Raw genomic sequence first — 27368 nt, forward strand, 5'->3', positions numbered from 1 at the left:
AAGCTAGCGCACCCAGCCAAGATGAACTTTTAAAAACACAGTAGAAACAAAGTAAAGGGTTGATCACTGGTAGGAATCAGTAAACTTTTGAAAGATTTCAAAAACTCTCGATTCCTTTTTTTTTTTTTTTTTTGAGATAGAGTCTTGCCTCCTGGGTTCAAGCAAGTCTCCTGCCTCAGCCTCCTGAGTAGCTGGGATTACAGGTGCCTGCCACTACGCCCGGTTAATTTTTTTACTTATAGAGACGGGGTTTCGCCATGTTGGCCAGGTTGGTCTTAAACTACTGACCTCATGATCTGCCCACCTCAGCCTTCCAAAGTGCTGGGATTATAGGCGTGAGCCAACGTGCCGGGCCTCAATTCCTATTCTTTAAAAGAGTTGAAATGGGTAGTATAGGAAAAGAATACCATTATGGGTGACCACGTTAATTTTTTTTTTTTTTTTGGAGGCAGAGTCTCTGTCACCCAGGCTGGAGTTATCTTGGCTCACTGCAACCTTTGCCTCCTGGGCTCAAGAGATTTTCCTGCCTCAGCCTCCCGAGTAGCTGGGATTTCACTGCTGACCACCATGTCCCGGTAATTTTTTTTTTTTTTTTTAGTAGAGATGAGGTTTCACCATGTTGGCCAGGCTGGTCTTCAACTCCCGACCTCAGGTGATTTGTCTTCCTTGGCCTCCCAAAGTGTTGAGATTACAGGTGTAAGTCACTGTGCCCAGCCAGACCACATAAATTCTTATAAAATAAAGTGGATGGAGGTAAGCCCAATCATTTTTGGAAAGTGTAACAAAGTATAGCCAGGGGTGGTAATACACACAAGTTTAAAATGTAGCATGTGGATTAACATGTTGGCTGTAGATTTCTTACCCCTATGGAAAAACTGTCATAATCTCCATGAAAAAATCCACTTGTTAAATTTTAAAATTGGCCGGGTGCGGTGGCTCAAGCCTATAATCCCAGCACTTTGGGAGGCTGAGACGGGCAGATCACGAGGTCAGGAGATGGAGACCATCCTGGCTAACACGGTGAAACCTCGTCTCTACTAAAAAAATACAAAAACCTAGCCGGGCGAGGTGGCGGGCGCCTGTAGTCCCAGCTACTCGGGAGGCTGAGGCAGGAGAATGGCGTGAACCCGGGAGGTGGAGCTTGCAGTGAGCTGAGATCCGGTCACTGTACTCTAGCCTGGGTGACAGAGCGAGACTCCGTCTCAAAAAAAAAAAAAGAAAAAAAAAATTTTTTTAATTTACCTTATTCTTTACTGGGTCAATATTCTTTACAGGTGTGACTGAAATAATCCTCACAGGGTTCTCTTCATTTTCACTAACTCCAGTTTCTGCTGCCTCTGAACTCTGTTCCCTGTTTAAGACAAATAAACCAAGACTTCATATTTCCATGAAGAGAAAGTTCACTCTCTCACCATACCAATAAAAAAAGGCTTAGGATGGTTTTGAAATCTGGACAAATGAAGCTACAATAGCAAGATTCGGATATTCTGTAGTTATAGACTAATGCTTTAAAAATACCATTTTCCATTTAGCTTTGATAAAGTGGTATCTATTTCCATTTTGCCTTAATAACCTTAAGACAGAAATGACTGCCTAAGACTACCTGATAAAAGGGTTAATTGTCAAGAGACACAATAACACAACTATTGTAAACTTTATCTTTTGAGAATAGAAAATCCTAAAACGAAAGTAAAACTATAGACCATAGTATAGTTGTCATTTCCATAGTGTTCTACAAAAAAGGGGGCTGTCGGCCGGGCGCGGTGGCTCAAGCCTGTAATCCCAGCACTTTGGGAGGCCGAGACGGGCGGATCACGAGGTCAGGAGATGGAGACCATCCTGGCTAACACGGTGAAACCCCGTCTCTACTAAAAAATACGAAAAACTAGCCAGGCGAGGTGGCGGGCGCCTGTAGTCCCAGCTACTCAGGAGGCTGAGGCAGGAGAATGGCATTAACCCGGGAGGCGGGGCTTGCAGTGAGCTGAGATCTGGCCACTGTACTCCAGCCTGGGTGACAGAGCGAGACTCCGTCTCAAAAAAAAAAAAAAAAAAAGGAGGGGGCTGTCAGAAAAGTCTATTTGGTAGGTATTTGAAGCCCCACTATTCTTTAAACCACATTAATTGATTTTATATCTTGGGCTTCATTTTTGCGAAAAGTGGTTTAAAACATCATTGGCTGAGTTTATTCGTAAGATTTCATGTGTAAGAACAATATCTATAAAAGCCACAATATTAAATGTTCCTACGAGTAGGGTCAGAAATGATAAAGGTTTGACGTGACAGATATCCTAATTACCCTGATTTGATCACTATACATGGTATGCATACACCAAAATATCACAAACACCTCATAAATATGCACAATTATTATGTATCAAAATAATTATGTTTATGAAAAAAATTGCAGGTAGAAATTCTTATGTAGTAGCTAATACCCTGAATACTTAGTATGTTAAAACAAACATGGAATATTTTTATAAGTGAAAAATGTTAGAACAATGTAAACTTATCCTATACTTTTAAAAGAGGCAGGGTCTTACTCAGGCTGGAATGAAATTGTGTAATCATAGCTGATATAGCCTAGAACTCCTGGGCTCAAGTGATCTTCCTGCCTCTGTCTCCTGAGCTCCCAAATCGCTGGGACTACAAGTGTATGTCCCCATGTTGCCCAGGCTGGTTTCAAACTCCTGGGCTCCAGTGATTATCCTTCCTCGGCCTCCCAAAGTGCTGGGATTACAGGTGTGAGCCATCCCACATGGCCTTTTCTTTTTTTTAAGAGCCAGGGTCTTGCTTTGTCACGCAGGCTGGAGTGTAGCGGTGGCATCATAGCTCACTTTAGCCTTGAACTTCTGCACTCAAGCGATAATCCTGCGTTGGCCTACTAAAGTTCTGGGATCACAGCCGTAATGCACTATACCCAGCTCTCCTATACTAATTTGAGTTAAAAATTAAAAAGCATTTCATTTTATTTAAAAGTTATGTTTTCATAGTTTTCCTAAGCGTTGAATTTTCTTATGTATAAAAAATAAACATTTTGGGCCAGGCGTGATGGTTCATGACTGTAATCCCAGCACTTTGGGAGTCCAAAGTGGGCAGAGACTAGCCTGGCAATCATGGTGAGACCCCGTCTCTACTAAAAATACAGAGATTAGCTGGGAGTGGTGGTGTGCACCTGTAAGCTCAGGAATCTGAGTCACGAGAATCACTTGAAACCGGGAGGCAAAGGTTGCTGTGAGCTGACATCCCATCACTGCACTCCAGCCTGAGTGACGAACAGAGACCCTCTGTCTCAAAAATATTAAAAAAAGCATTTTGATACAAATCGGTTGTATTAATTCTTATATTATTTTCTGTTAACTTTTCTACACACTTAGAATGCTATATATTAATAGTTTCAAAGTGTGCAGTACACTCTTCATTTCCTCATTGAAAATACTAAAATGTGCCTGGGTGCGGTGGTTTGCACCTGTAATCCCAGCACTTTGGGAGGCTGAAGTGGGTGGATCACTTGAGCCCAGGAGATCGAGCCCGACTTGGGGAAGATGACGAAACCCCATCTTTACGAAAAGTACAAAAGAAAATTGACTGGGGTTGGTGGTGCATGCCTGTAGTCCCTGCTACTTGGGATGCTGAAGCGAGAAGATTCCTAGAGCCCAGGAGTCTGAGGCTATGGTGAGCTATGATTCTGCCACTACCCTCTAGCCTAAGCAACAAAGTGAGACTCTGTCTCTTAAAAAAAAAATAATTACGGCCGGGTGCGGTGGCTCAAGCCTGTAATCCCAGCACTTTGGGAGGCCAAGGCGGGCGGATCACGAGGTCAGGAGATCGAGACCATCCTGGCTAACACTGTGAAACCCCGTCTCTACTAAAAAATACAAAAAACTAGCCGGGCGAGGTGGCCGGCGCCTGTAGTCCCAGCTACTCGGGAGGCTGAGGCAGGAGAATGGCGTCAACCTGGGAGGCGGAGCTTGCAGTGAGCTGAGATCTGGCCACTGCACTCTAGCCCAGGCGACAGAGTGAGACATCGTCTCAAAAAAAAAAAAAAAAAAAAAAAAAAAAATTACACAAAATTGAGAAAAAAATAAAATACTGACTGGCCGGGCGTGGTGGCTCATGCCTGTAATCCCAGCACTTTGGGAGGCCAAGGGGGCGGATCACCTCAGGTCAGGAGTTCGAGACCAGCCTGGCCAACATGGCGAAACCGTCTCTACTAAAAATACAAAAATTAGCCTGGTGTGGTGGCAGGCACCTGTAATCCCAGCTACTTGGGAGGCTGAGGCAGGAGAATCGCTTGAACCCAGGAGGTGGAGGTTGCAGTGAGCCGAGATTGCACCATTGAACTCCAGCCTGGGGACAAGAGTGAAACTTCGTATCAAAAAAAAAAGAAAAGAAAAAAGAAAAAGAAAATACTAAAATCCATCAATATTATTTTGTACCAGAACACCTCTAACGACAGAAGACCATTTTATGAGACAGCGCTTTAGGAATAAAAGATAAACCAAGTAGTGAGTGCTAGGAACAAAATAATTGGAGAGAAAAGTTGCCTTGATCGATTTCCGGTTGAAGGGTTCAGCTCTGAATTTACATTAATATTGCTTCCAGTCTCAGTGCCAGTGCTTCTAACATAGGGTTTCCTTCCCGTTGCTGATAAAGGCTTATTTACTGCACCTAGTACTCCAGCAGGCTTTGGCTAAAAACAAAAAGAAAAAAACCCCCCCAAAACACACACGTTTATATCTTACCATGTATACATGTAAATTTAGACAAAAGTAAGAGATATTGTTAAATGCTAATTAGTTAAATTGACCAGAAATGTTCATTCTGGGCCAGGCACAGTGGCTCCTGACTATAAATCCCAGCACTCTGGGAGGTGGATCACTTGAGGCCAGGAGTTCAAGACCAGTCTGGCCAACACAGTGAAACCCAACTTCTACCAAAAACATAAAAATTAGTCAGGTGTGGTGGTGTAAGCTTGTAGCCCCAGCTACTTGGGAGACTGAGGCACAAGAATTGCCTGAACCCAGGAGGTGGAGGTTGCAGTGAGCTGAGATTGCACCACTGTACTCCAGCCTGGGCGACAAAATGAGACTGTCTCAAGAAAAAAAAAAAAAGTTCATTCTGTAAAATTGTGTTTGGCTGCCTTAATACAATCAAGTCATAAGCATATCTCTACTTAATAATAACTAGGTAATATTAATTTATCCTTTATTATTCAATCAAAATACAAAGTTCCCCTAAAATACAGCAAAATACATAATAAACGCTCCTATAAACAAACTATTGGAGATATATATATAGAGTAACACTTTAGGAATTGTTTACAAAAAACTAAATTTCCTTTTGCTGTTCTAGGTGTCATCGTATTACTTATATAGAACATGAATTATCTAATTCATTAGTAGTATAAAATTATTTCTTTTATCTTATATACCTAAGTTGGTTATAGCATTTCCCAAGAAAGCCTTCTTTGTGAATTGTAAATAAACTGTGCTTAACATTACTAATGAGAACACACAGTGGCAATTCAGAAGAGTGGTTGCTGGCAGAAAAAGTCTAAAAGCATGGCTGCTTTAGATGCTTTAAATCCATAATGTGATCCCTAAGAATCAGGAACTATATAATCTAGTGGTCATTTAAAGGTATTTCTAGGAATAGCAGAAGCAATATACACATGAAACAAAGATCTCAAAATTATTAAGTACATAATACCTTTCCTGTTAACAGAAGTACTCTTGTCTCTTCTGAAATATAACTCTTATCATTACAGAAGTCCTATTAATAAAAAAAGAAAAAGAAAAAAGAAACATCAATCAAAGGGAACATGAGTATTTTAATTATCCCAATAAGGTTTTTTAGGTATTGTGCCTTGCAATAATAAATACACTTGTGCTAACACATATACCAGTTCGTCAAACAAACAAAACATTTAATGAGCCATACCATAAGTCTAGCTTTAAATTAAACTGATGGCACACACACTTAGGCAAATGTCAAAGATAAATTTCCTAAATCACACCATAAATAAAGCACACCCATGTTTTCATATGGTTCAATGCAGTTTATTCGTTAGATTTATTCATTGAATTCCACCACATCATAAACTTGGGCTGGGTGTGGTGACTCACGCCTGTGAGCCTCATCCCAGCACTTTGGGAGGCCAAAGTGGGCACATCACCTGAGGTCAGGAGTTTGAGACCCACCTGGCCTGGCCAACAGTGAAACCCCATCTCTACAAAATATACAAAATTAGCCGGGCCAAGTGGCACGCGCCTGTAATCCCAGCTACTCAGGAGGCTGAGGCAGGAGAATCACTTGAACCTGGGAGGCAGAGGTTGTGGTGAGCCAAGATCGTGCCACTGCACTCCATCCTGGGTGACAAGAGTGAAACTCCACCTCAAAACACAAACAAAAACAACAACAAAAAACACATGAAACTGTTTCTTAGAACCATAAGTAGATCAACTGTCAAAATATAATTAAGTGAATTATGTTCTTTGACAGCTGTGATATTAACAAGTAAATAAACGATTTAAACGAAATGTGGAAAATGATAGCACTTTGAGAGTTGTATCTATATACAAATTAGGAGTTCAAAGAGAAAAAAAAAAAAGAAAAAACAAATTAGGAGTTCAAACTTGATCTCTCGATGCCTCTTCCTGTTTAATATCTGAAAATGGCAAACAAATAAACCACAATGTTGTGTCAGTGAAGCAAAACCAGCTACTAAACTCAGGAAATATAAATAAGTTTTAAGTAATCCCATTAAAAAATATTTTTAATTGTATTAAATTTACCTTCACAGAAGTAGGAAAGAACAAAGTGTGCCTGTGAGGAAATCACAGTTTTGTCATGTGTGCTAGGCAAAGCCGTATCATTTCTTTTGCACTGTCTTCTATGCAGCTAAAATAAACATCAAGAAACCTGTGTACCAAAGTTCATTCACTTCATTCATAAAAATATACTATAGCTTCACTAGGTTCACTAACTTCACAAACCTAGTTTTCTAGTGTTTATGAATTTATAACACACTGAAAGCAACATGTTAGAAAAATAAGGAATGCTGCATACTGAAAACAGAAAAACCTAAGTTATTATTAAGAAGACTAAAACACTATAACACAGAAAATATCAAAAGAAAAAAAAATTGTTATTCACGAGGCCAGACAGGTGTAGTGACATGTAGGAATTTAATTCTTGATGATGGTGTTACCACTGTTATGAAGATTCTATTCAGGTATTATTCTATTCATGATGGTCCTAGGTCAACAACAGGATTAATTTTAATTCAACAGCTCACTTAAGAGCATTTTATAGGCTGGGCATGGTGGCTCATGCCTGTAATCCCAGCACTTTGGGATGCTGGGAGGTGGGTTGATCACTTGAGCCCAGGAGTTTGAGGCCTGGCCAACATGATGAAACCACCTCTCTACAAAAAAGTTAAAAAATCAGCCAGGTGTGGTGACACATGCCTGCAGTCACAGCTACTTGAGAGGATGAGGTAGGAGGACTGTTTGAGCCAGGGAGTTGGAGGCTGCAGTGGGCCAAAATCAAGCCACTGCACTCCAGCCTGAGTGATGGAGACCAAAAAAAAATTTTATACAGATCAGTGGATTCAATTAGAGAGCATACTTTTGCAATTCTCATTATTTCTATCAAAAGCAAGGCACAGTTAAGTGTTTAATACTAAATCAATAATAAAAATCATTACATTTTAGCAAACTTTTAGTAAAGTACGGCATTCAAAGTAGGAAGCGCCGTTTATTTCTTGGAATGTGCATTTGGAGAATTCTCTAAGCTAGGGGTCTCCAACCCACGAGCCGCAGACCGGTATGGGTTATAGGTCGTGGGTCTGCGGCCTGTTAGGAACTGGGATGCATAGCAGGCAGTAAGTGGCTGGCCAGCAAGCATTACCACCCGAGCTCTGCCTCCTGTCGGATCAATGGCAGCATGAGATTCTTACAGAAGCACAAACCCTACTGTGAACTATGCATGCGAGGGAGCTAGGTTGTATGCTCCTTATGAGAATCTAACTAATGCCTGATGACCTGAGGTAAAACAGTTTCATCCTGAAACCATCTCCCCACCTCAACTTCTCTGTGGAAAAATTGTCTTCCACGAAACTGGTCCCAGGTGTCAAAAAGGTTGGGAATCTCTGCTCTAAAGGGGTCATTACTGAGGCATATATATATACATTTACAGGACAAAGTTAAACAAGTTTAAAATACCACCTAAAAGCAGGAAATAAATAAAAGCTTTTAAAAATCCAAATTAGCTGGAAACACTTAACAGGCCTGGGTTACCTGAAAAATTTACTTACATGGGAAACAATTTGCTGAAAGCAGAACAGATACACTGTATATTAATTAATAACACCATTTATTGAATGGTTTTATGTGATAAACTCTTCATATAAACCTAGATATTAGTAATTGTCCATATGTATTATTAACATCTGCATTATAAAGATGAAGAAATTGAGGCTTAGAGGAGGGAACTTGTCCCTCCTTACAGTGTGCCAAATATTAAAAATTTTTGTCTGCAAAAATACCACGTTTCAATAAAATGAGATTAAAATAATTTTAAAAATCTGAAAACTCTTTTTAATACTAGAAATTCCTAGAATAAACATTAAGATCAACAATATTTGTAGTCTTCTGTTCAAGTGAGAATAATGTTCAGGGCTGTGTAAGACAATCTCCCATTCCTTGATAAACCCTGATTTTCTTTTTTTACTCTGTAGTCAAGACAATTCAGTATTTGTCACAATGGTTGATAGTAACTGAAATTTAAATCAGTTTAGTGTGGTAGGAAAAATGAGAGGAAGAAAATTACCTTTTCAGGTTGTGTAAAAAATTTCATTGGGAGGACTGGGTCCTTTGGTGAATCTGCATTGCACAAAGCACTTTTACTATTTATAACACAGAGAGCCACATCACATACTGTATACAGTTTCTAGGGAAGAAAACGAATCATATATAACTTTTAGTATTGCGAAATAATCACAATTACCAATTCCACTAAATGTATAAATTAGAGTTAAAAGAAGGATACTGTGGTTGTTATTTATTCCTTGAACATTCCATATTTCTGTTCAGCATTGTTTATGCAGCCTTGTGGTAAAGAAAAATCCCTCTATATGAATTTAACATGAATGCCAATATGCATGGCATTCATATAACAAATGAACCAACCCAAAGAAAGCACACAAAAAGAACAAGCATTTGTCTGTAACTCTTACTGTAAGTTTGTAAAATAGCATAGTTGTACATTTTATTCTTATCCTCTAGATCTAAGGTTATAATGTCTTTTCAGAGCACTAAAGATTCTTGAAATAAAATTCACTTGTAATGAAGTGCAATAAAAACTATTCATTTACTTTTGTAAACATTCTAAAATTTAAATTATTATGTATGGCCAAAAAAAAAAGAAAAAAAAAACAGTGGGACAATATATTTTTCTATTACATCTTAACATCCACTGGCCTAAGACTCATCTTACTTCATTTGTCTTGGATTCATCTGGAGACTGGGCATCTCTGGTTAACTTGATGTTCTCTGCCATCTTCTTCATAAAGGCATGGCTATTGTTTTCATTCTTTGTCATTAAAACTTCAAGCATGAACCATAGGCACCTAAATGTAAACATATTAAAGAGACTAGATATAGATAGATGCTTTAGCTTAGCGCAATAAATATGTTAACAGAAATTTCTGTTGTCTGAATAAAATAAAATAAAATGATCAACCTTAATGACTAGTACATGTTATTATCCTATTAATAATATTCTATTCAAATGGAAAATTAAAGCATGAAATAATATATAAAAAATGAAAACATAGCTTAATAAGAGAAATTCTGACAGTTTCATAAGGCATATAAAGATTCACCCTAGCTGGACATGGTGGCTCATGCCTACAACCTCAGCACTTTGGGAGGCTGAGGTGGGTAGATTGCCTGAAACCAGAAATTCGAGGCCGGGCGTGGTGGTTCATGCCTGTAATCTGGACACTTTGAGAGGTCAAGGAAGGTGGATCACGAGGTCAGGAGATCGGGACCATCCTGGCTAATACGGTGAAACCCCGTCTCTACTAAAAAAATATAAAAAACTAGCCGGGCAAGGTGGCGGGCGCCTGTAGTCCCAACTTCTTGGGAGGCTGAGGCAGGAGAATGGCATGAACCCGGGAGGCGGAGCTTGCAGTGAGCCAAGACTGCACTATGGCATTCCAGCCTGGGTGACAGAGTGAGACTTCGTCTCAAACGGAAAAAAAACAAAACAAGAAATTCGAGACCGACCCCGTGAGACCCCATCTCTACAAAAAAATACAAAAATTAGCTGGGCATGGTAGTGGGTACCTGTAGTCCCAGCTACTTGTGGGGCTGAGGTGGGAGGATTGCTTGTGGCTGCAGTGAGCCATGATCACACCACTGCACTCCAGCCTGGACAAAAAAGTGACACCCTCTGAAAAGAAAACACAGATTCACCCTACAGGTAAGTTTAGATAATCCAATGTATCTTAACACCCAGCAATGATGAGCAAATCAACACACAACAGTCTTGGCATTCTGATTATTTATAAGCTATGCAGAAGTTCTACAATTGGTATGCAGTTCAGCTGAGAAACAAATCTAAACTGCATGTACTATGAGGCTGATGTGTGTGGTACTCAGCCACTCAATTAAGGAGTCACAATCTCAAACCACTTTTGCTATTCTACACTTGTCACTGTATATTCATTTAACATATTGTGTCTGAAGGGAACATTTGAATTTCCAAGTAAAAGGGAACCCCAAATCAGGCTGAACATTAGAATTGCTTGGAGAACTTAAATAGACAAATCTGGAAATGGGGCCTGTTTTTATAAAGATCCCGGGATTTTCAGGCAGTGACACGACTACTACATTACTGCATCAACAGGGGAGAAATTATTTGATGATACTCTGTAAAAGTTTCTTTTTTTTTTTTTTTTTTTGAGACGGAGTCTCGCTCTGTCACCCAGGCTGGAGTGCTGTGGCCGGATCTCAGCTCACTGCAAGCTCGACCTCCTGGGTTTATGCCATTCTCCTGTCTCAGCCTCCCGAGTAGCTGGGACTACAGGCGCCGCCACGTCGCCCGGCTAGTTTTTTGTAGTTTTTAGTAGAGACAGGGTTTCACCGTGTTAGCCAGGATGGTCTCGATCTCCTGACCTCGTGATCCGCCCGTCTCGGCCACCCAAAGTGCTGGGATTACAGGCTTGAGCCACCGCGCCCGGCCAAAAGTTTCTTTTCCTACATTCCATGTAACTGTTTTAAGAGACTACTGTAGCATGCATTAGGTTTTTAGCTTAATGGCTTAAATGATAGTTGATTGTTTCAATAATATTTATTAACTTTGGCAAAGAGTTGTCAACTCTAGTTAGATATTGGTTAGCTGCTAGAATCCTGATCAAAGAAAGGAACAGAATAATGAATAACAACACATATAATAAAAATTAGCAAATATTTAATGAGTGCTTACTATCTAATAAGCATTAGGCTAAGCACTTTACCTTCATATAATCCTCATAACTCTATAAAGAATATGAAAAATCATCACCATTATATATAGAACCTATTTTTTTTTTTTTTTTGTCTGTCTTTTAAGACTGGGTCTTGCTTGCCTCTCAGGCTGGAGTGCAGTGGCGTGATCACAGCCCTGGCAGCCATGGTGTCCTGGGCTCACACTATCCTCCTACCTCAGCTTCCTGAGTAGCTGGGACTATAGGCGTCCGCCACTACGTCTGGCTAATTTTTATAGAGCTGGGGTTTCACCAGGTTGCCCAGACTGGTCTTGAACTCCTAGGCTCAAGCAATCTACTGGCCTTGGCCTCACAAAGTGCTGGGACTGCAGGCGTAAGTGACCACGCCTGGCTGTCTAAGTATTTTTTTCAAGCGTTACCTGTTTAGGGTCACAGAGATAAAAAGATGGAGCTAGGATTAGAACCAGGTCTGCCTTTACACTTTTAACAAAAATACACAAAATAAATATAATAAACATTATCTGAGCAACTATGTACTAGACAAAGGTGGCAACACTGAACACATCAGTTCTACAGGTTTGAGGATTCTATTTATTTATGTGAACACTGAAGTCATTTCCTTGACTCTTAGGTCAGAATTCTGTTGAGTTTCTATTAACTTGAAGATTTGTTTGATCCCTTTTCACAAAAGTATAGGGTTAGGATTACTCTCAGTTTTAGGGGATAAGGTGAGGAAGCATTCCTACGCAGCGTTTCTTTAAAAAGTTGTAACAAAAAAATCTTGCAATAAGGTTTTAAACATTAGTATATATATATATATATAAAATACTTGAATGCACATCAACACAATAGAGAATTTATTCCTTGAAGTAACTGGAAAAAAGTATGATTGTTTTGTGATAAGAACGCCAATTCCACCTTAATTTTATGCAAACATGCTGAGACTAATGTGCTATCTAATATGAACCAATTGACTCAATAAATTTTAGTACTTGGAAGCTGTTCAATATAATGTTATGTTTAAAACAGGATACAAAACAATACAAAACAAAATGTATTATAAAACAATAGAAAATAGACATTAAAATGGCATTTTGTGAAATCAGAATATGATGAAAACCTTGGGGCCGTGTTTCACTTCTGCATCCTCAATACTGCCCAAGAAATGTAATCATTAATGTTTACCCATCCTACGAAGTACACAGACTCCCATAATCCTCTGCTTCTTCTTGCCTTATCCAAAGGAGCTAATTCCTCTCCATCTCAATGTCTTTTCACTGAGCTCTCTGGAATACACTTTCCCCCCAAAAAGAAACTTCAATGAATGCTCACTTCACCTTTTTGCCATAACTGAAACCATACCCCCACTCCAAGAATGCTTGCCTTGCATTCCCCTAAAGTTGTAACTGCTCATTCTATTAGATGACGCATACTCAGGGTTAGAGAGTGGGTTCAGCTTCTATCATCCCCAATGCTGATTCCAGTTATTCTTTCATGTTTATGTACAATTACTCCAAGGAAACTTGTGCCATTTGGCTGCTTCTACCATCCTCTCCTTGTCAACTTATCTATCAGCTTCCCTATGTTCCTTGCATTCATTTAGTTTCTGGATAACATTTTTCCTCAACTCCATCTTTAAGTCCTGCCTATTTTCTGGGCAACCTACTCAACACGATTTCCTAATTCTTTGGCGGTTCCAATCCTGGTAAATTTTCTTTGCCTAAGACATTTCACTGCCTCAGACATTCCTAGACTTGGTTAATCTTTAGAAATTGTTCACCTGTGAAATTACAAATTCACTGCAGCCTACCTTTTGGGCTCAAGTGACGCTCCTGCCTCAGCTTCCTGAGTAGCTGGGACTACAGGCACACGTTACAATACCAAGTCAATTCAAAAAAATTATTTGTAGAGATAGGGTCCTGCTATGTTGCTCAGGCTGGTCCTGAAATCCTGGACTCAAAAAATCCTCTTGTCATGGCTTCTCAACATTTTAATCACTTTTTTGAAAACAGTGTGAACTCTCTTACCAATTTTTCTTCTGGTACACTTGCTTTGAAAAACTCAAGAACAATCCAAGTCTTTGGCTTCTCGACAGCTATATTTAGAATTGTTTAATGCTACAGAAAAACCATGTAGCTGAGAAGCTTGATATAATTATAAATTTAAAATTTTTAACTTGGTACTTTATGCTAGCCAGCTATCCTATGTGTCACCAGGATTTTTAGCTACTTCTTCACAGCAGCTGTTTCCAATCTTTACACTACTCATATCTAATTCTATCACCCTCACCTACCAGTAGACTCTGCTCCTTTATCATTTAGAAGCCTATCATTAGATGAGACCTCCTCAACTACTTAACAGCAGTCCTGGAAAATTATTTTTATTTCCTGGCCTTCCTTTGATCTATCTTTAAGATCCCACCACCTCACAAATTCTTCTTTTAGAAGTCCTCCCCTCAATTTATTACCATCGTTTCTTTTACCTACAACCACACTTTATCCCCTGGCTCCTTAAATACTTCCCATTGCCTTCTTCCTCCCCAGTTCATAGCCAATTTTTAAAAAAGATTTGTCTAAACGATACGTATTCCTTATCTTTTGGCAATTTGGCTTTCATCTGCATTGCTTTACTGTAGCTGCCCCTGCCAAGCTTATCAGTGAGTGCTTTGTTGCTAAACACATTTTAAACAATTTTTCCAACCAGTAAGCAAATAAATACAGTTTGTTGTTAAATTCAAAGGACACTGATTAGCTGTGTGACTTTACCCTTGCTGGTATCTTCATTTGTAAAATGGGAACAACAGGAAGGGTGTGGTGGCTCACACCTATAATCCCAGCACTTTGGGAGGTCAAAGCGGGTGGATTACCTGAGGCCCGGAGTTTGAAAGCAGCCTGGCCAACATGGTGAAACTCCATCTCTTTAAAAAAATACAAAAATTAGCCGGACATGGTGGTGCATGCCTGTAGTCCCAGCTACTTCGGGATGCTAAGGTAGGAGAATCGCTTGAACCTGGGAGGTGGAGGTTGCAATGAGCCAAGATCACACCACTGCACTCCAACCTGGGTGACAGAACAAGACTCCATCTCAAAACATAAACAAAAACAAAAATAAAATGGGAACAACAGTAATTATCCCATTGTTCTAAAGAATAAATGAGGTAATATTTCCAGTACACTTAACATATAATAAAAAGCCAATGAAAGTTAGCGGGTTCCTGATCATTTTTCCAAACTGCTGCTCCTTTGACCTCCAATATTCTTCCTCCAGGTCGTTTTCTGATTCTCTGTTCTTTCCAGCAGTGATATGTCTGAAGTCTACACTATTAGAAGTTCTGCTCTACAGATTATTTTTTCTTCCTCCTCTTTTTAACTTCTGACTCCCTCCAAGTGTGAGTTATGTGCCTATTCTAGGTTCTCCCACAATAGCAGAGCATATATCACATACCATATTGTAACCACCTCTTTACCTTTCTTCATCTTCCATTAGATTGTAAACCTTAAGGGAATATATATGATACTCATATTACATAACCTCACAGCCCAAGAACCTAGCATACCTGGCACATTGAAAGTACTCTATAAATATTTGTTAAGGAAGTATGAACATATGAAAAAGAAAAAGTGTTGAAAGATACAGACCAAACTGTTAATAGCAATGATGGGCTTTTAGGGGGTTTAATGATGAATAATTATTTTCTTCTTAATGAATTCATTTTCAATTTTATCTTACTGAATATCAATAAAGGAGAAAGGTAATCATTAAACATTAAAGGCGGCCGGGCGAGGTGGCTCACGCCTGTAATCCCAGCACTTCGGGAGGCCGAGGCGGCCATATCACGAGGTCAGGAGATGGAGACCACAGTGAAAATCCGTCTCTACTAAAAATACAAAAAATTAGCCGGGCATGGTGGCGGGTGCCTGTAGTTTCAGCTACTTGGGAGGCTGAGGCAGGAGAATGGCATGAACCCGGGAGGTGGAGCTTGCAGTGAGCCAAGATGGCGCCACTGCACTACAGCCTGGGCGACAAAGCAAAAAAAAAAACTAAATAAACATTAAAGGCTATATTTAAGTAAGATTTTTCAAATTCAAATAAATTATTACTGATGTCAGAAAAATGGCAGAGTTAAGAAATTTCAGATATCAACTGCAACAACAAAACGAAAGCTGGAAAAAACCAATCATAATCACCTGTCCAGAACTCTGGAAGCTCATGGGACCCAGCAACCAGGAGGTAAACACCTGGTTTGATGGAGGGAGAGGGGATGAATCTCAACAGTGAAGGGAATCTATGTCAGGGTCACAGGCTGACCATAGAGATAACAGAACTATAACTTCAAGGCCTACACAAAACAAGGAATACAGACTTTGTGAAAGTAGTTTAGAAAAGTCAGAATGGTGGACTGTGCCCTACAAGAACCAAAAGCAATCTAGAAAGAGGGGAAGAACCAGACTTTTAGAGTTATCACATTATAGTACTTAAAATGTCCAATTCCTAACAAAAAACTACAAATCACATAATCAGGCAAATATGACTAACTCACAGGGGAGAAGAAAGAATTAGGAATTAACCCTGAGGAGGCCCAGATTTTAGAGTGACTAGTCAAAGACATTAAATCAATTGTCTTAAATATACTCAATGAGATAAAAGAAACAAAGATAATTATATGTATGAACAAGCAGAGAATACTGATAAAGAGACAGAAATAATTAAAAGGAACCAAGCAGGAATTCCAGGACAGAAAAGTGTAACAGCTGAAATTAAAAATTCACTCTAGGAGGATTCAATGGCAGACTACAGCAGGCAGAAAAAAGATTCAGCAAATCTGTAGATAAGGCAATTGAAAATACTCCGTCTGAACAGAAAGAAAAGAGAATGAAGAAAAACAATTTCTAAAGAACCTGCAAGACACAATCAGAAATACTAACATACACATCATGGAATTCCCAAATGGAAACACAGAAAGTGGCAGAAAAAATATTTGACGAAATAATGGTCAAAAACTTGCAAATTTGATGAAAGATGTGAATTTATACATCCAAGAAACTCAGTGATCTCCAAGCAGGATGAAATCTGAGACCCACACTGAGACACATTAGGGTCAAATGGTTGAACATGTGATAAAGAGATAAAGGATAAAGGTCTCTTCAAAGCAGCCAAGAAGGAAGTGACTCATGTTAAAGGATCCTCAATAAGAATAACAGCTGATTTCTCATCAGAAGCCATAATGGCCAAGAGGCAGTGGTGGGATGACATCCTCAAGTTCTATAAAAACAAAAAACAAAAAACCCTGAACAACTCGTCAACCAAGAATCTTTTTTTTTTTTTTTTTTAAAGAATCTTATATCCTACATAAGATTTGTCTTTGTCCAAGAATAAATACAAAATCAACATATTTTCCAAATAAACAAGAGCAAAGGGAGTTTGTCATTAGCAGACCTATCGTAAGAGAAATGCTAAAGTGAGTCTATCAGGCTGAAATGAAAGAACACTAGATAGTAATTTAAAGCCACAAGAAGAAATAAGTAAATCTGGTAAAAGTAACCATATAGGTACATTTAAAAGACAGTATTATTGTACTTTGGCTCATAACTCATTTTTATCATACATGATTTAAAAGGAAAATGCAGCTGCACGTGGTGGCTCATGCCTGTAATTCCAGTACTTTGGGAGGCCAAGATGGGTGGATCTCCTGAGGTCAGGAGTTCGAGACCAGCCTGGCCAACATGGTGAAACCTCATCTCTACCAAAGACACAAAAATTAGCCGGGCTTGGTGGCGGGCACCTGTAATCTCAGGTACTCAGGAGGCTGAGGCAGGAGAATTGCTTGAACCTGGAAGGCGGAGGTCGCAATGAGCCGAGATCGTGACACTGCACTCCAGCCTGGGCAACAGAGTGAGACTCCGTCTCAAAAAATAAATAAATAAAATAAAAATAAAAGGAAAATGCATAAAACAGTAACTGTAAATCTAAGTAAATGGGAATATAGCCTATAAAGATGTGATTTGTGATAATACAAAATAAAGGGAGGGAAAATACAGATGTAGAGGAGCAATGTGTCCATAAGCTATTGAAACAAATTTACTATTATTCAAACTAGGTTGTTATAAATTTGAGATGTCAGCTGTGATCTAAAACCTAATGAAATAGCTAAAAATTTTACAAAAGAGAAGTCAGAAGGTTCGCCACAAAAAAGTCAACTAAATACAAAAGAAAGAGGCAAAATTGGAGGAATTCAACAAAAAACAAGACATGCAGAAAATACACAGCTAAGGCCGGGCGCAGTGGCTCACACCTGTAATCTCAGCACTTTGGGAGGCCGATGCGGGCGGATCACGAGGTCAGGAGATCGAGACCATCCTGATGAACACGGTGAAACCCCGTTTCTACTAAAAATACAAAAAAATTAGCCAGGCGTGGTGGCAGGCGCCTGTAGTCCCAGTTTCTAGGGAGGCTGAGGCTGGAGAATGGCGTGAACCCAGGAGGTGGTGGAGTTTGCAGTGAGCAGAGATCGTGCCACTGCACTCCAGCCTGGGCGACAGAGCGAGACTCCGTTTCAAAAAAAAAAAAAAAGAAAAGAAAAAAAAAAGAAAATACACAGCTATTTAGCAAAACTCCTTCCTTATCAGTAATTACTTTTAATGTAAAAGATATTTCACGTAACAGTAACTAGAGATAAGTGGCTATTTTATTATTAGATAAAACAGATTTAAAGTCAAAAAGCTAACAAGAGACCACAAAGGACTATACTGATAAAAGGTCAATCTGGCAAGAAAATGTGACTGTAATAAACATATACAAAACAAACAAGAAAGTCCCCAAATCTATGAAGCAAAAAATCAACAGAATTGAAGGGAGAAATAGAGTGCCTTAATAAGAACTGGAGACATCAATAACCCATTTTCTTTTTTCTGTTTAATTTTTTAAAAAGAGACAGAGTCTCACTATGCTTCCAGGCTGGTCTCAAATTCCCAGGCCCAAGCAATTCTCCCGTTCCGGCCTCCCAAAATTGCTGGGATTACAGGTGTGAGCCACCATGCTTGGCCAAGAATAAAATGTTTAGAAATAAATTTAACCAAGGAAGACAAAGACCCGTACCCAGAAAACTACAGAACAGTGCTGGAAAAATAAATAAAATAAAATAAAATAAAAATAAAAAAATTAAAGGCCTAAATAAATGCAAAGACATCCTGTGCTAATAGATTAGAAGACTTAATACTTGTAAGATAGTATCACCCAAGGCAATATACAGATTCAACGCCATTCCTATCAAAGTACAATGGAATTTTTTAGAAATATAGATAAATGCAACCTAAAATTCATAAGAAATATCAAAAGCCAAAACAATCTTGAAAAAGAACAGAAATCAGCCTTCCCAATTCTGAAACTTATTATAAAGTTACAGTAATGACAGAGTTACATGGCATAAGGCCAGACATACAAATTAAATAGGATTGAGAGCCCAGAAGTAAGCCCTTGCATATATGGTCAGCTGATATTTGACAAGGGTGCCAAAACCAAACTTTGGGGAAAGAACAGTCTCTTCAACAAATGGTACTGGAAAAATGGGATATTCACAAACAAAATAATGAATCTGAATGTTTACACCTTATACCACTTGCAGTAATAAATTTACAAGGGATCAAAGATCTTAACTGAAGAGCTAAAACTGTAAGTCATAGAAGGAAATGCAGTAAAATTTTCTTTTTTTTAAGACAGAGTTTTGCTGCTATTGTCCAGGCTGGAGTGCAACGGTGCGATCTCGGCTCACTGCAACCTCCGCTTCCCAGGTTCAAGTGATTCTCCTGCCTCAGCCTCCCGAGTAGCTGGGATTACAGATGCCCGCCACAACACACAGCTAATTTCTTATATTTTTAGTAGACACAGGGTTTCACCATGTTGGTCAGACTGGTCTCAAACTCCTGACCTCAGGTGATCCACCCACCTCGGTCTTCCAAAATGCTGGGATTACAGGCATGAGCCACTGTGCCTGGCCGAAAACACAGTAAAAAATTTTTGGATTTGGCTCCTTAATTATGATAACAAAAGTACTGTATAGATAACAAAAGAAAGAATACACTGGGCTTCACTAAAGTGAAAACTTTCATGCATCAAAGGATACTATCAAGAATGTAAATGATGTACCTGATAAGAGATAAATACCCAAATACAAAAAGAACTCTTACAACTCAATAATAAAAAGACAACCCAATTAATATAAAAGGGCAAAGTCACTGGACATTTCTCCACTTAATTGTATGATTAAAAGTGGTTAAAAACGGCAAATTTTGCTATACATATATTTAACAAAAAAATTGTTTCTGACACAATAACTTACTAGTTTCCATAAAGTTATGTAACTACATTCTGAAAACCTTAAACAAACCAAAAAAACAGACCGGGTTTCCTGTCACCCAGGATAGAATGTAGTAGCTGGATCAGAGCTCACTGCAGCCTTCCACTCCTGGGCTCAAGCAATCCTTCCACCTCAGCCTTCCAAGTAGCTGGGATTACGGGTGAGAGCCACCACACCCGCCATGAAAAACATTATTTGGAACTTCAAATTACATGGTAATTTAAAAATTATGTTTAAAGATACACAAAAATGGAAATGATTTCAGCAAGATGGCAGAACATCTAGAAAATATTTAAGACAAGAATACCATCTTTAATGCACCAGAAGCAGGAGGAGAAGAATTGAGTGATGCCACCACTGGTAAGAGCAACAGTTCAATTTCAGACTGCACCACCCTGATCTCCTGAACTGTCAGAACACCACTTGCATACAATTTCCCTAGACTCGTGGTTCTGAGATGAGAGGAGGGAACTGGAAGTGGAACTCTGAGCTCTCCACAAGTCTGGGAAGCCCACTCCAGTCCTGTCCCATGAGAACCACTGGGAGTGCTAGATGGGCAAAACCACCTGGGATGAACTGGGGACAAAGAGCAGGGCACTGATTGTGCTTGAACTTTGGTGACTACTCAGTGCTCCAGTCAGTGGGGACACCATGTTGAAGCTACTATGGAAAACAGTATGATGGTTCCTCAGGCTGGGTGTGGTGGCTCATGCCTGTAATTCCAGAAGTCTGGGAGGCCAAAGTGGGGGGACTGTTTGAGCCCAGGAGTTCAAGACCAGCCTGGGCAACATAACAAGATCCCATCTCTATAAAGAGAGAGAGAGGAAAAAAAGGTTTCTCAAACAAACAAACAAACAAACAAACAAAAACAGATCTGCCATATCATCCAGCAATCCCACTGCTGGATATATATCCAAAATAAAGGCATTTGGTACATCTGGGCCGGGCATGGTGGCTCATGCCTGTAATCCCAGCGCTTTGGGAGGCTGAGGCAGGAGGGTCACTTGAGTCCAGGAATTTGAGACCGGCCTGGGCAACACAGTGAGACCCCATCTCTACAAAAAAACATAAAAATTAGCCGGGCATGGTGGCACATGTAGTCTCAGCTACTTGGGAAGCTGAGGTGGAAGATTGCTTTAGCCCAGGAGGTCAGGGTACAATAAGCCCTGATCACACCACTGCACTTCAGCCTGGGGGTAGAATAAGAACTTGTATCATTAAAAACATAAAATAAAATAAAAATGAAGAATCTTATACAGGCAGAGAGTAGAAGGGTGGTTACCAGAGGCTGTCAAGCGTAGAAGGGAAAGGGGAATAAAGAGAGACTGGGTGCCAGGTGCAGTGGCTCATGTCTGTAATTCCAGCACTTGGGGAGGCTGAGGCAGGCGGATCATGAGGTCAGGAGACTAGCCTGGCCAACATGGTAAAACCCCATCTCTAACAAAAATACAAAAAAAGAATTAGCCAGGAGTGGTGGCAAGCACCTGTAGTCCCAGCTACTCAGGAGTCTTGAGATGGGAGAATCACTTGAACCAGGGAGGCAGATGTTGCAGTGAGCCAAGATCGTGCCACTGCACTCCAGCCTGTGTGACAGAGCAAGACTCTATCTCGGGGAAAAAAAAAGAGACTAGTTAATGGGTACAAAAATACACTTCGATACAAGGAATAAGTTCTGACATTTGATACCACGGTAGGGTGACTATAGTTAACAATAACTTACTTGTATTTTAACAATTTTATTGTTACTATTATTTTTTAGAGACAGGGTCTCACTCTATCACCCAGGCTGGGGTGCAGTGGCTTGATCATAGCTCTTGCAGCTCCGACTGCCTGGGATGAAGAGGGGATGGATATCCTAATTATTCTGATTTTCTCATTACACACTATATGCATGTACCAAAATATTATGTGTACTTCATAAATGTGTACAATTATTATGTATCAAAAAATTTTTTAAAGATACTCGAAGCTGTTGCATGCTAGACAGAACAAAGAATAAAAAATATGCTCCACTGTTTTCAGTTCCAACTCCAATTATTTCACACACTTCAGTACTCTTCCCATATTCAAACCCTCTCAAAATAAATAGTAAAAATCAAATATAATATCTAAGATAACCAAACTAACCTATTTCAAAGACTTAGATAGCTTGACTAGCTGCAAACAAACAGAAAATGAACAACCAAAACCTGGCAGATGGGAACATTTTTGAAAGATGAAACTGGCAATTTATAATAAATGAATAAAACCATAAGGAGATTCTAATTCTAATGGAAATATAAACATAGTAATACATAATTTACCATTTATTGAAAACTAAACATAATTTTTAGAGTTCTCGAAAAACAAGACTTACTCTTTGATATCACGAAGCTGATCAACATCTTGTGATCTTGTGAAATCTGGATCATGGGCCAGAAGGTGAATCATGTATGGAACTACATATTCAGGCAACAGTGATAATAATTTCTCTGAAGTAAAAACATTATTAAAAACAATCTTTATAAAATGCCTTAGTGGACTGAGTTCTAACCACTTAAGTTTCCATTTTTTCCCTCAGTTATTTCTGTTTTTTTTTTGTTGTTTTTTGTTTTTTGTTTTTTTGAGGCGGAGTCTTGCTCTGTCGCACAGGCTGGAGTGCAGTGGCCGGATCTCAGCTCACTGCAAGCTCCGCCTCCCGGGTTTACGCCATTCTCCTGCCTCAGCCTCCCGAGTAGCTGGGACTACAGGCGCCCGCCACCTCGCCCGGCTAGTTTTTTGTATTTTTTAGTAGAGACGGGGTTTCACCATGTTAGCCAGGATGGTCTCGATCTCCTGACCTCGTGATCCACCCATCTCGGCCTCCCAAAGTGCTGGGATTACAGGCTTGAGCCACCGCGCCCGGCCCCCTCAGTTATTTCTAAATTAGACGCAACATGGTACCTGGATACTAAAATACTTTACACTTCACTTTTTAATTTCTTTTTCTGGTACCTGGTATGGAGTTATATTTCACTTTTGAAAGATATTAAAGTCAAAGTTATCAGATATTAAACCCATTAAACAACAGGTCCCTGGCAAAGCTAGGAAAAAATTATTTAGTCTGACATCTGAGCAATATGTTCAAATTAAACCACACTCCTGATCCTGTAGGAAAAATGCAGTTTGCCAGGAGTTAATGCAGCATAAACAGGACTGAGGAGTTCAGTTTTTAAGTACATAACTACAATGACAGTATTCTATAAAACTCCCAGTTTTATTATAAACTATAATAGAAACACATGACAAGAAAAAAACCTAAAAATTGATACACTGACAAAATATATTTGCGCACAGAGAACTTTGAGTTACTTACCAGTAGCCATAGGGTTCTGTTTAATGTATTCCCTGCGTATACTGATATTTTTCAGTAAACACTGTCGTGCGTGTGCTCTTCTCTCCTTCACAGGATCTTTGGCACACAAGGCAAAGATCGCCATATACTCCAATGGAAGCAGTAACTTCACAAGTGCCTTATGTAGCTTCTGAGCAAATATCTGCCTTACTTGGTAACATTCATCCTACAGCAGCACAGAAAAACTTAAATTGGCAACCATTTATTAAACAAAGACCCAGCAGTTTAAGTATTCTTAATGTTTTCTTCAATTAAAAAAAGATAATTATATGGGGGAATAAATAATGTAATAATTGGAAGACAGTTAAACAGGTAATAATAGCAGTACCTTTTGTGCATATATTCACATAATAAATGGATTTGTATCCATAGAAAAGTAATGTATTCAACTTTGAAGACAAGTAATTGACAAAAATAAGATTGTTACTTACATTAATAACAAGTGCACAGAGCTGAAACTGTTCTGGGGTAATAATTTCATGGTAACAAGGTTCCTGAGCAAGCTTCATTATGGCACTACCAGCAGCTAATCGCAAGCGAGACATATCAGATTTACTATAAACAAACAAAAAAGAAATAAACATTTCCTATAACCATTATCATTCATAAAAATGCTTTCGTCCCTTTTTGAACGTAGGGTCCTTAGAGGATAATTTATGCTTAAAATGACGTACAAATATGGGAAAGCTACTTTGAGTCCATGAACTTAACACAAGGGATTGTGACTTTCACAATCAAATCAAATCATTGTGACTTTCTGATTACAAATTTACCTGCCTTCATTTCTAGTCCAGCTCTAAGTTAGATACTTTACCACAACCCAACAACTCTGCTTATTCTTGCAACCACAGTAATTGCAAGGTTAGGAAAAACTCTGAGTATCCCTCATTTTAAGAGAAACACATATCGATTGTCGAAAACTTGATTAAAGTGGCTGGGCATGGTGGCTCACACTTGTAATCCCAGCACATTGGGAGGCTGAGGTGGGCGGATCACGAGGTCAAGAGATTGAGACCATCCTGGCCAACATGGTGAAACCCTGTCTCTACTAAAAATACAAAAAAATTAGCTGAGCATGGTGGTGCGCACTTGTACTCCCAGCTACTCAGGAGGCTCAGGCAGGAGAATTGCTTGAACCTGAGAGGCGGAGGTTGCAGTAAGCCAAGGTCACACCACTGCACTCCACCCTGGCGACAGAGTGAGACTCTGTCTCAAAAAAAAAGAAAGAAAGAAAGAAAGAAAACTTGCCGGGCGCGGTGGCTCAAGCCTGTAATCCCAGCACTTTGGGAGGCCGAGATGGGTGGATCACGAGGTCAGGAGATCGAGACCATCCTGGCTAACACCGTGAAACCCCATCTCTACTAAAAAATACAAAAAAACTAGCCGGGCGAGGTGGCGGGAGCCTATAGTCCCAGCTACTCGGGAGGCTGAGGCAGGAGAATGGCATAAACCCGGGAGGCAGAGCTTGCAGTGAGCTGAGATCTGGCCACTGCACTCCAGCCTGGGCGACAGAGCGAGACTCCGTCTCAAAAAAAAAAAAAAAAAAAAGAAAGAAAACTTGATTTAAAAAACCACAAAGAATTAAAAAAAAAAAAAATCACCTATCATAATTTAAAATCTATTTCCTGTATATAAACGTGTAACAGGAATCTAGCTTTATGCCTGCTGAAATGGCAGGGCTGCAGTTAATAGGGAAGAAGTATCAGACAAATACCTAAAGGATATGAAATATAAGAGCCAGTGTCTGTCTTAGTTCCTGGGGCTGACCTCCTTTTGCAGAATACAGTTTTCAAATGGAACCTATGAAGCCTTGGCACTCCCACCCCCACAGTATGAATTTTTATTACTTATGTGGTAAAATGTGGCAATGAATGGGATGGCATGGGAGTCTTTCTACTTCGACTTCTATGTGGAACACAGCATGGCTTTTATATTTATTGTGACCACTTTACGAAATGCAGAAAGCTAGCCGGAACCCACTGGGACTGTTGCTAAGCACACAGAGGAAAAAACCTGGCACTCTTGGACAACAGGATTGTTACAATGAGCACTGGTAACAATGAGGGAGCCTCAAATGGTTTCTATGGCATTCATTCAGGAATCAAACTTAATAGCTATCATGTGAGTGCTTACTCCACGCCAGGCAGGTGTGAAAAACACTTTATAGGCTTTATCTCAATTAATTTTCACTCCATAAGATGAGGAAATTGCGGCTTAGAAAAGGTAATACTGGCCGGGCGCGGTGGCTCAAGCCTGTAATCCCAGCACTTTGGGAGGCCGAGACGGGCGGATCACGAGGTCAGGAGATCGAGACCATCCTGGCTAACACGGTGAAACCCCGTCTCTACTAAAAAAATACAAAAATCTAGCCGGGCGAGGTGGCGGGCGCCTGTAGTCCCAGCTACTCGGGAGGCTGAGGCAGGAGAATGGCGTAAACCCGGGAGGCGGAGCTTGCAGTGAGATCTGGCCACTGCACTCCAGCCCGGGCGACAGAGCGAGACTCCGTCTCAAAAAAAAAAAAAAAAAAAAGAAAAGGTAATACTGTATTATATGATATCCAGTTAGGATCTGTCTAATGGGTATTCATTCCATGGTTAACCATTCCCCTATTTTTTGTGATGGAAAATAACGCTGCAGGAACATGCTTGTGTATATGCTTTCATATGATTCTTTTATACTCATGAATTATGAGTGTAAAAATAAAGAGTCAAGGATAACATTTTTGAGGATCTAGATGCAAAAATGCCAAAGAGTCCTGCCAATTTATACTCATAGGAGTAATGAAGGAACCCATTTCCATGATCAGACTGAGGAATTATTGCTTATGAAATTTTTTTTTCTTTCTGATTTGTAAGGAAAAGAGGTATTGCTTAAGTTCAAATTGTATTGACTGCATTTACTGATGTTAAACTTTTAAAAGTAAACTGATAATGGCTAATCTTTCTCTCCACTGGGGGCCCTGCCTAGGTATCACTAACTTTTAAGAGCTCATTATTATTATGCCTTTGCCATATACTGTACATAATTACCTCCAATTTAAAGCTTTCATTATCCCTAACGCAGTTCTAAACAGTGTTATAAAAGGCTGCCCTTGGCTTATTCTATGATAAAAATAGGGTGTGGTGGTGCACACCTATAGTCCCACTACTCAGGAGTCTGAGGCAGGAGGATTGCTTGAGCCCAGCTAGCCTGGATAACATAGTGAGATTCCATTCCTAATTATAATAATTTTTAAAAAAATTAATAGCATAGCACTATCACATATCTAGCCAAGGCTGGAGTACAATGGCATGATCTCAGCACACTGCAACCTCAACCTCCTGGGTTCAAGCGATTTTCATGCCTCAGTCTCCCTAGTAGCTGGGATTATAGGCATGTGCCACCACACCCGGCTATATTTCTATATTTTTAGTAGAGACAGGGTTTCAACATGACCTCAATTGATCTGCCTGACTTGGCCTACCAAAGTGCTGGCATTACAGGCGTAAGCCACTGTGCTCAGCCTCATAAAGGAATGATTAAACCTCTGTCCTCTAAAACAAATTTTTAAACAGGAATGCATCGTATGTAGAATACTTTAGTTATCTATGTTGGTAATCTTGGCCCCTACTAAATCAAGAATTTGCAAGAAACCAGAATCATGAAAAATCGAGCTTCTATTTTCATCTTAAAATGAGATGGCAATTTTACAGATTAAAAGTGAAAATGTGTAACAATGTAAACAATCTGTGCACATACATGTGTACACACCCGAATTTGTACAAGAAGAAGGCTTAAACTCTCTCGAGTCGCCATTGAAATTTTTATTTATTTATTTATTTTAAGACAGGCTCTCGCTCTGTTGCCCAGGCTGGAGTGTGATGGCGCAATCTCAGCTCACTGCAACCTCTGCCTTCTGGTTTCAAGCAATTCTCCTGCCTCAGCCTCCTTAGTAACTGGGATTACAAGCATGTGCCACCATGCTGGCTAAGTTTTGTTTTTTTTTTTAGTAGAGACGGGGTTTCATCATATTGGCCACGCTGGTCTCGAACTCCTGACCTCGTGATCCGCCCATCTTGGCCTTCCAAAGTGCTGGGATTACAGGCATGGGCCACCGTGCCCAGCTGCCACTGAAATTTTTATTACTTTCATGGGACTTGAGTCACTCC

General features: G+C 39.7%; 1 protein-coding gene across 2 annotated transcripts in view; it reads right to left on the bottom strand.

Annotated features, from left to right (window-relative positions):
• The window catches only part of PDS5A (PDS5 cohesin associated factor A), a 171977-nt gene that overhangs the window by 20904 nt on the left and 123705 nt on the right, over positions 1 to 27368 (bottom strand). For both annotated transcript variants that reach the window (XM_010384559.2, XM_010384566.2), the window contains exons 24-31: positions 23652 to 23775; positions 23182 to 23386; positions 22204 to 22318; positions 9499 to 9631; positions 8833 to 8952; positions 5710 to 5772; positions 4545 to 4690; positions 1243 to 1351 (exon numbers count right to left, since the gene is read on the bottom strand). In XM_010384559.2, coding sequence (XP_010382861.1) covers positions 1243 to 1351; positions 4545 to 4690; positions 5710 to 5772; positions 8833 to 8952; positions 9499 to 9631; positions 22204 to 22318; positions 23182 to 23386; positions 23652 to 23775 — 1015 coding nt within the window. The remainder of the gene's footprint in view (positions 1 to 1242; positions 1352 to 4544; positions 4691 to 5709; positions 5773 to 8832; positions 8953 to 9498; positions 9632 to 22203; positions 22319 to 23181; positions 23387 to 23651; positions 23776 to 27368) is intronic.

The sequence above is a fragment of the Rhinopithecus roxellana genome, chromosome 2 (assembly GCF_007565055.1).
Source record: "Rhinopithecus roxellana isolate Shanxi Qingling chromosome 2, ASM756505v1, whole genome shotgun sequence".
NCBI lineage: Eukaryota > Metazoa > Chordata > Mammalia > Primates > Cercopithecidae > Rhinopithecus > Rhinopithecus roxellana.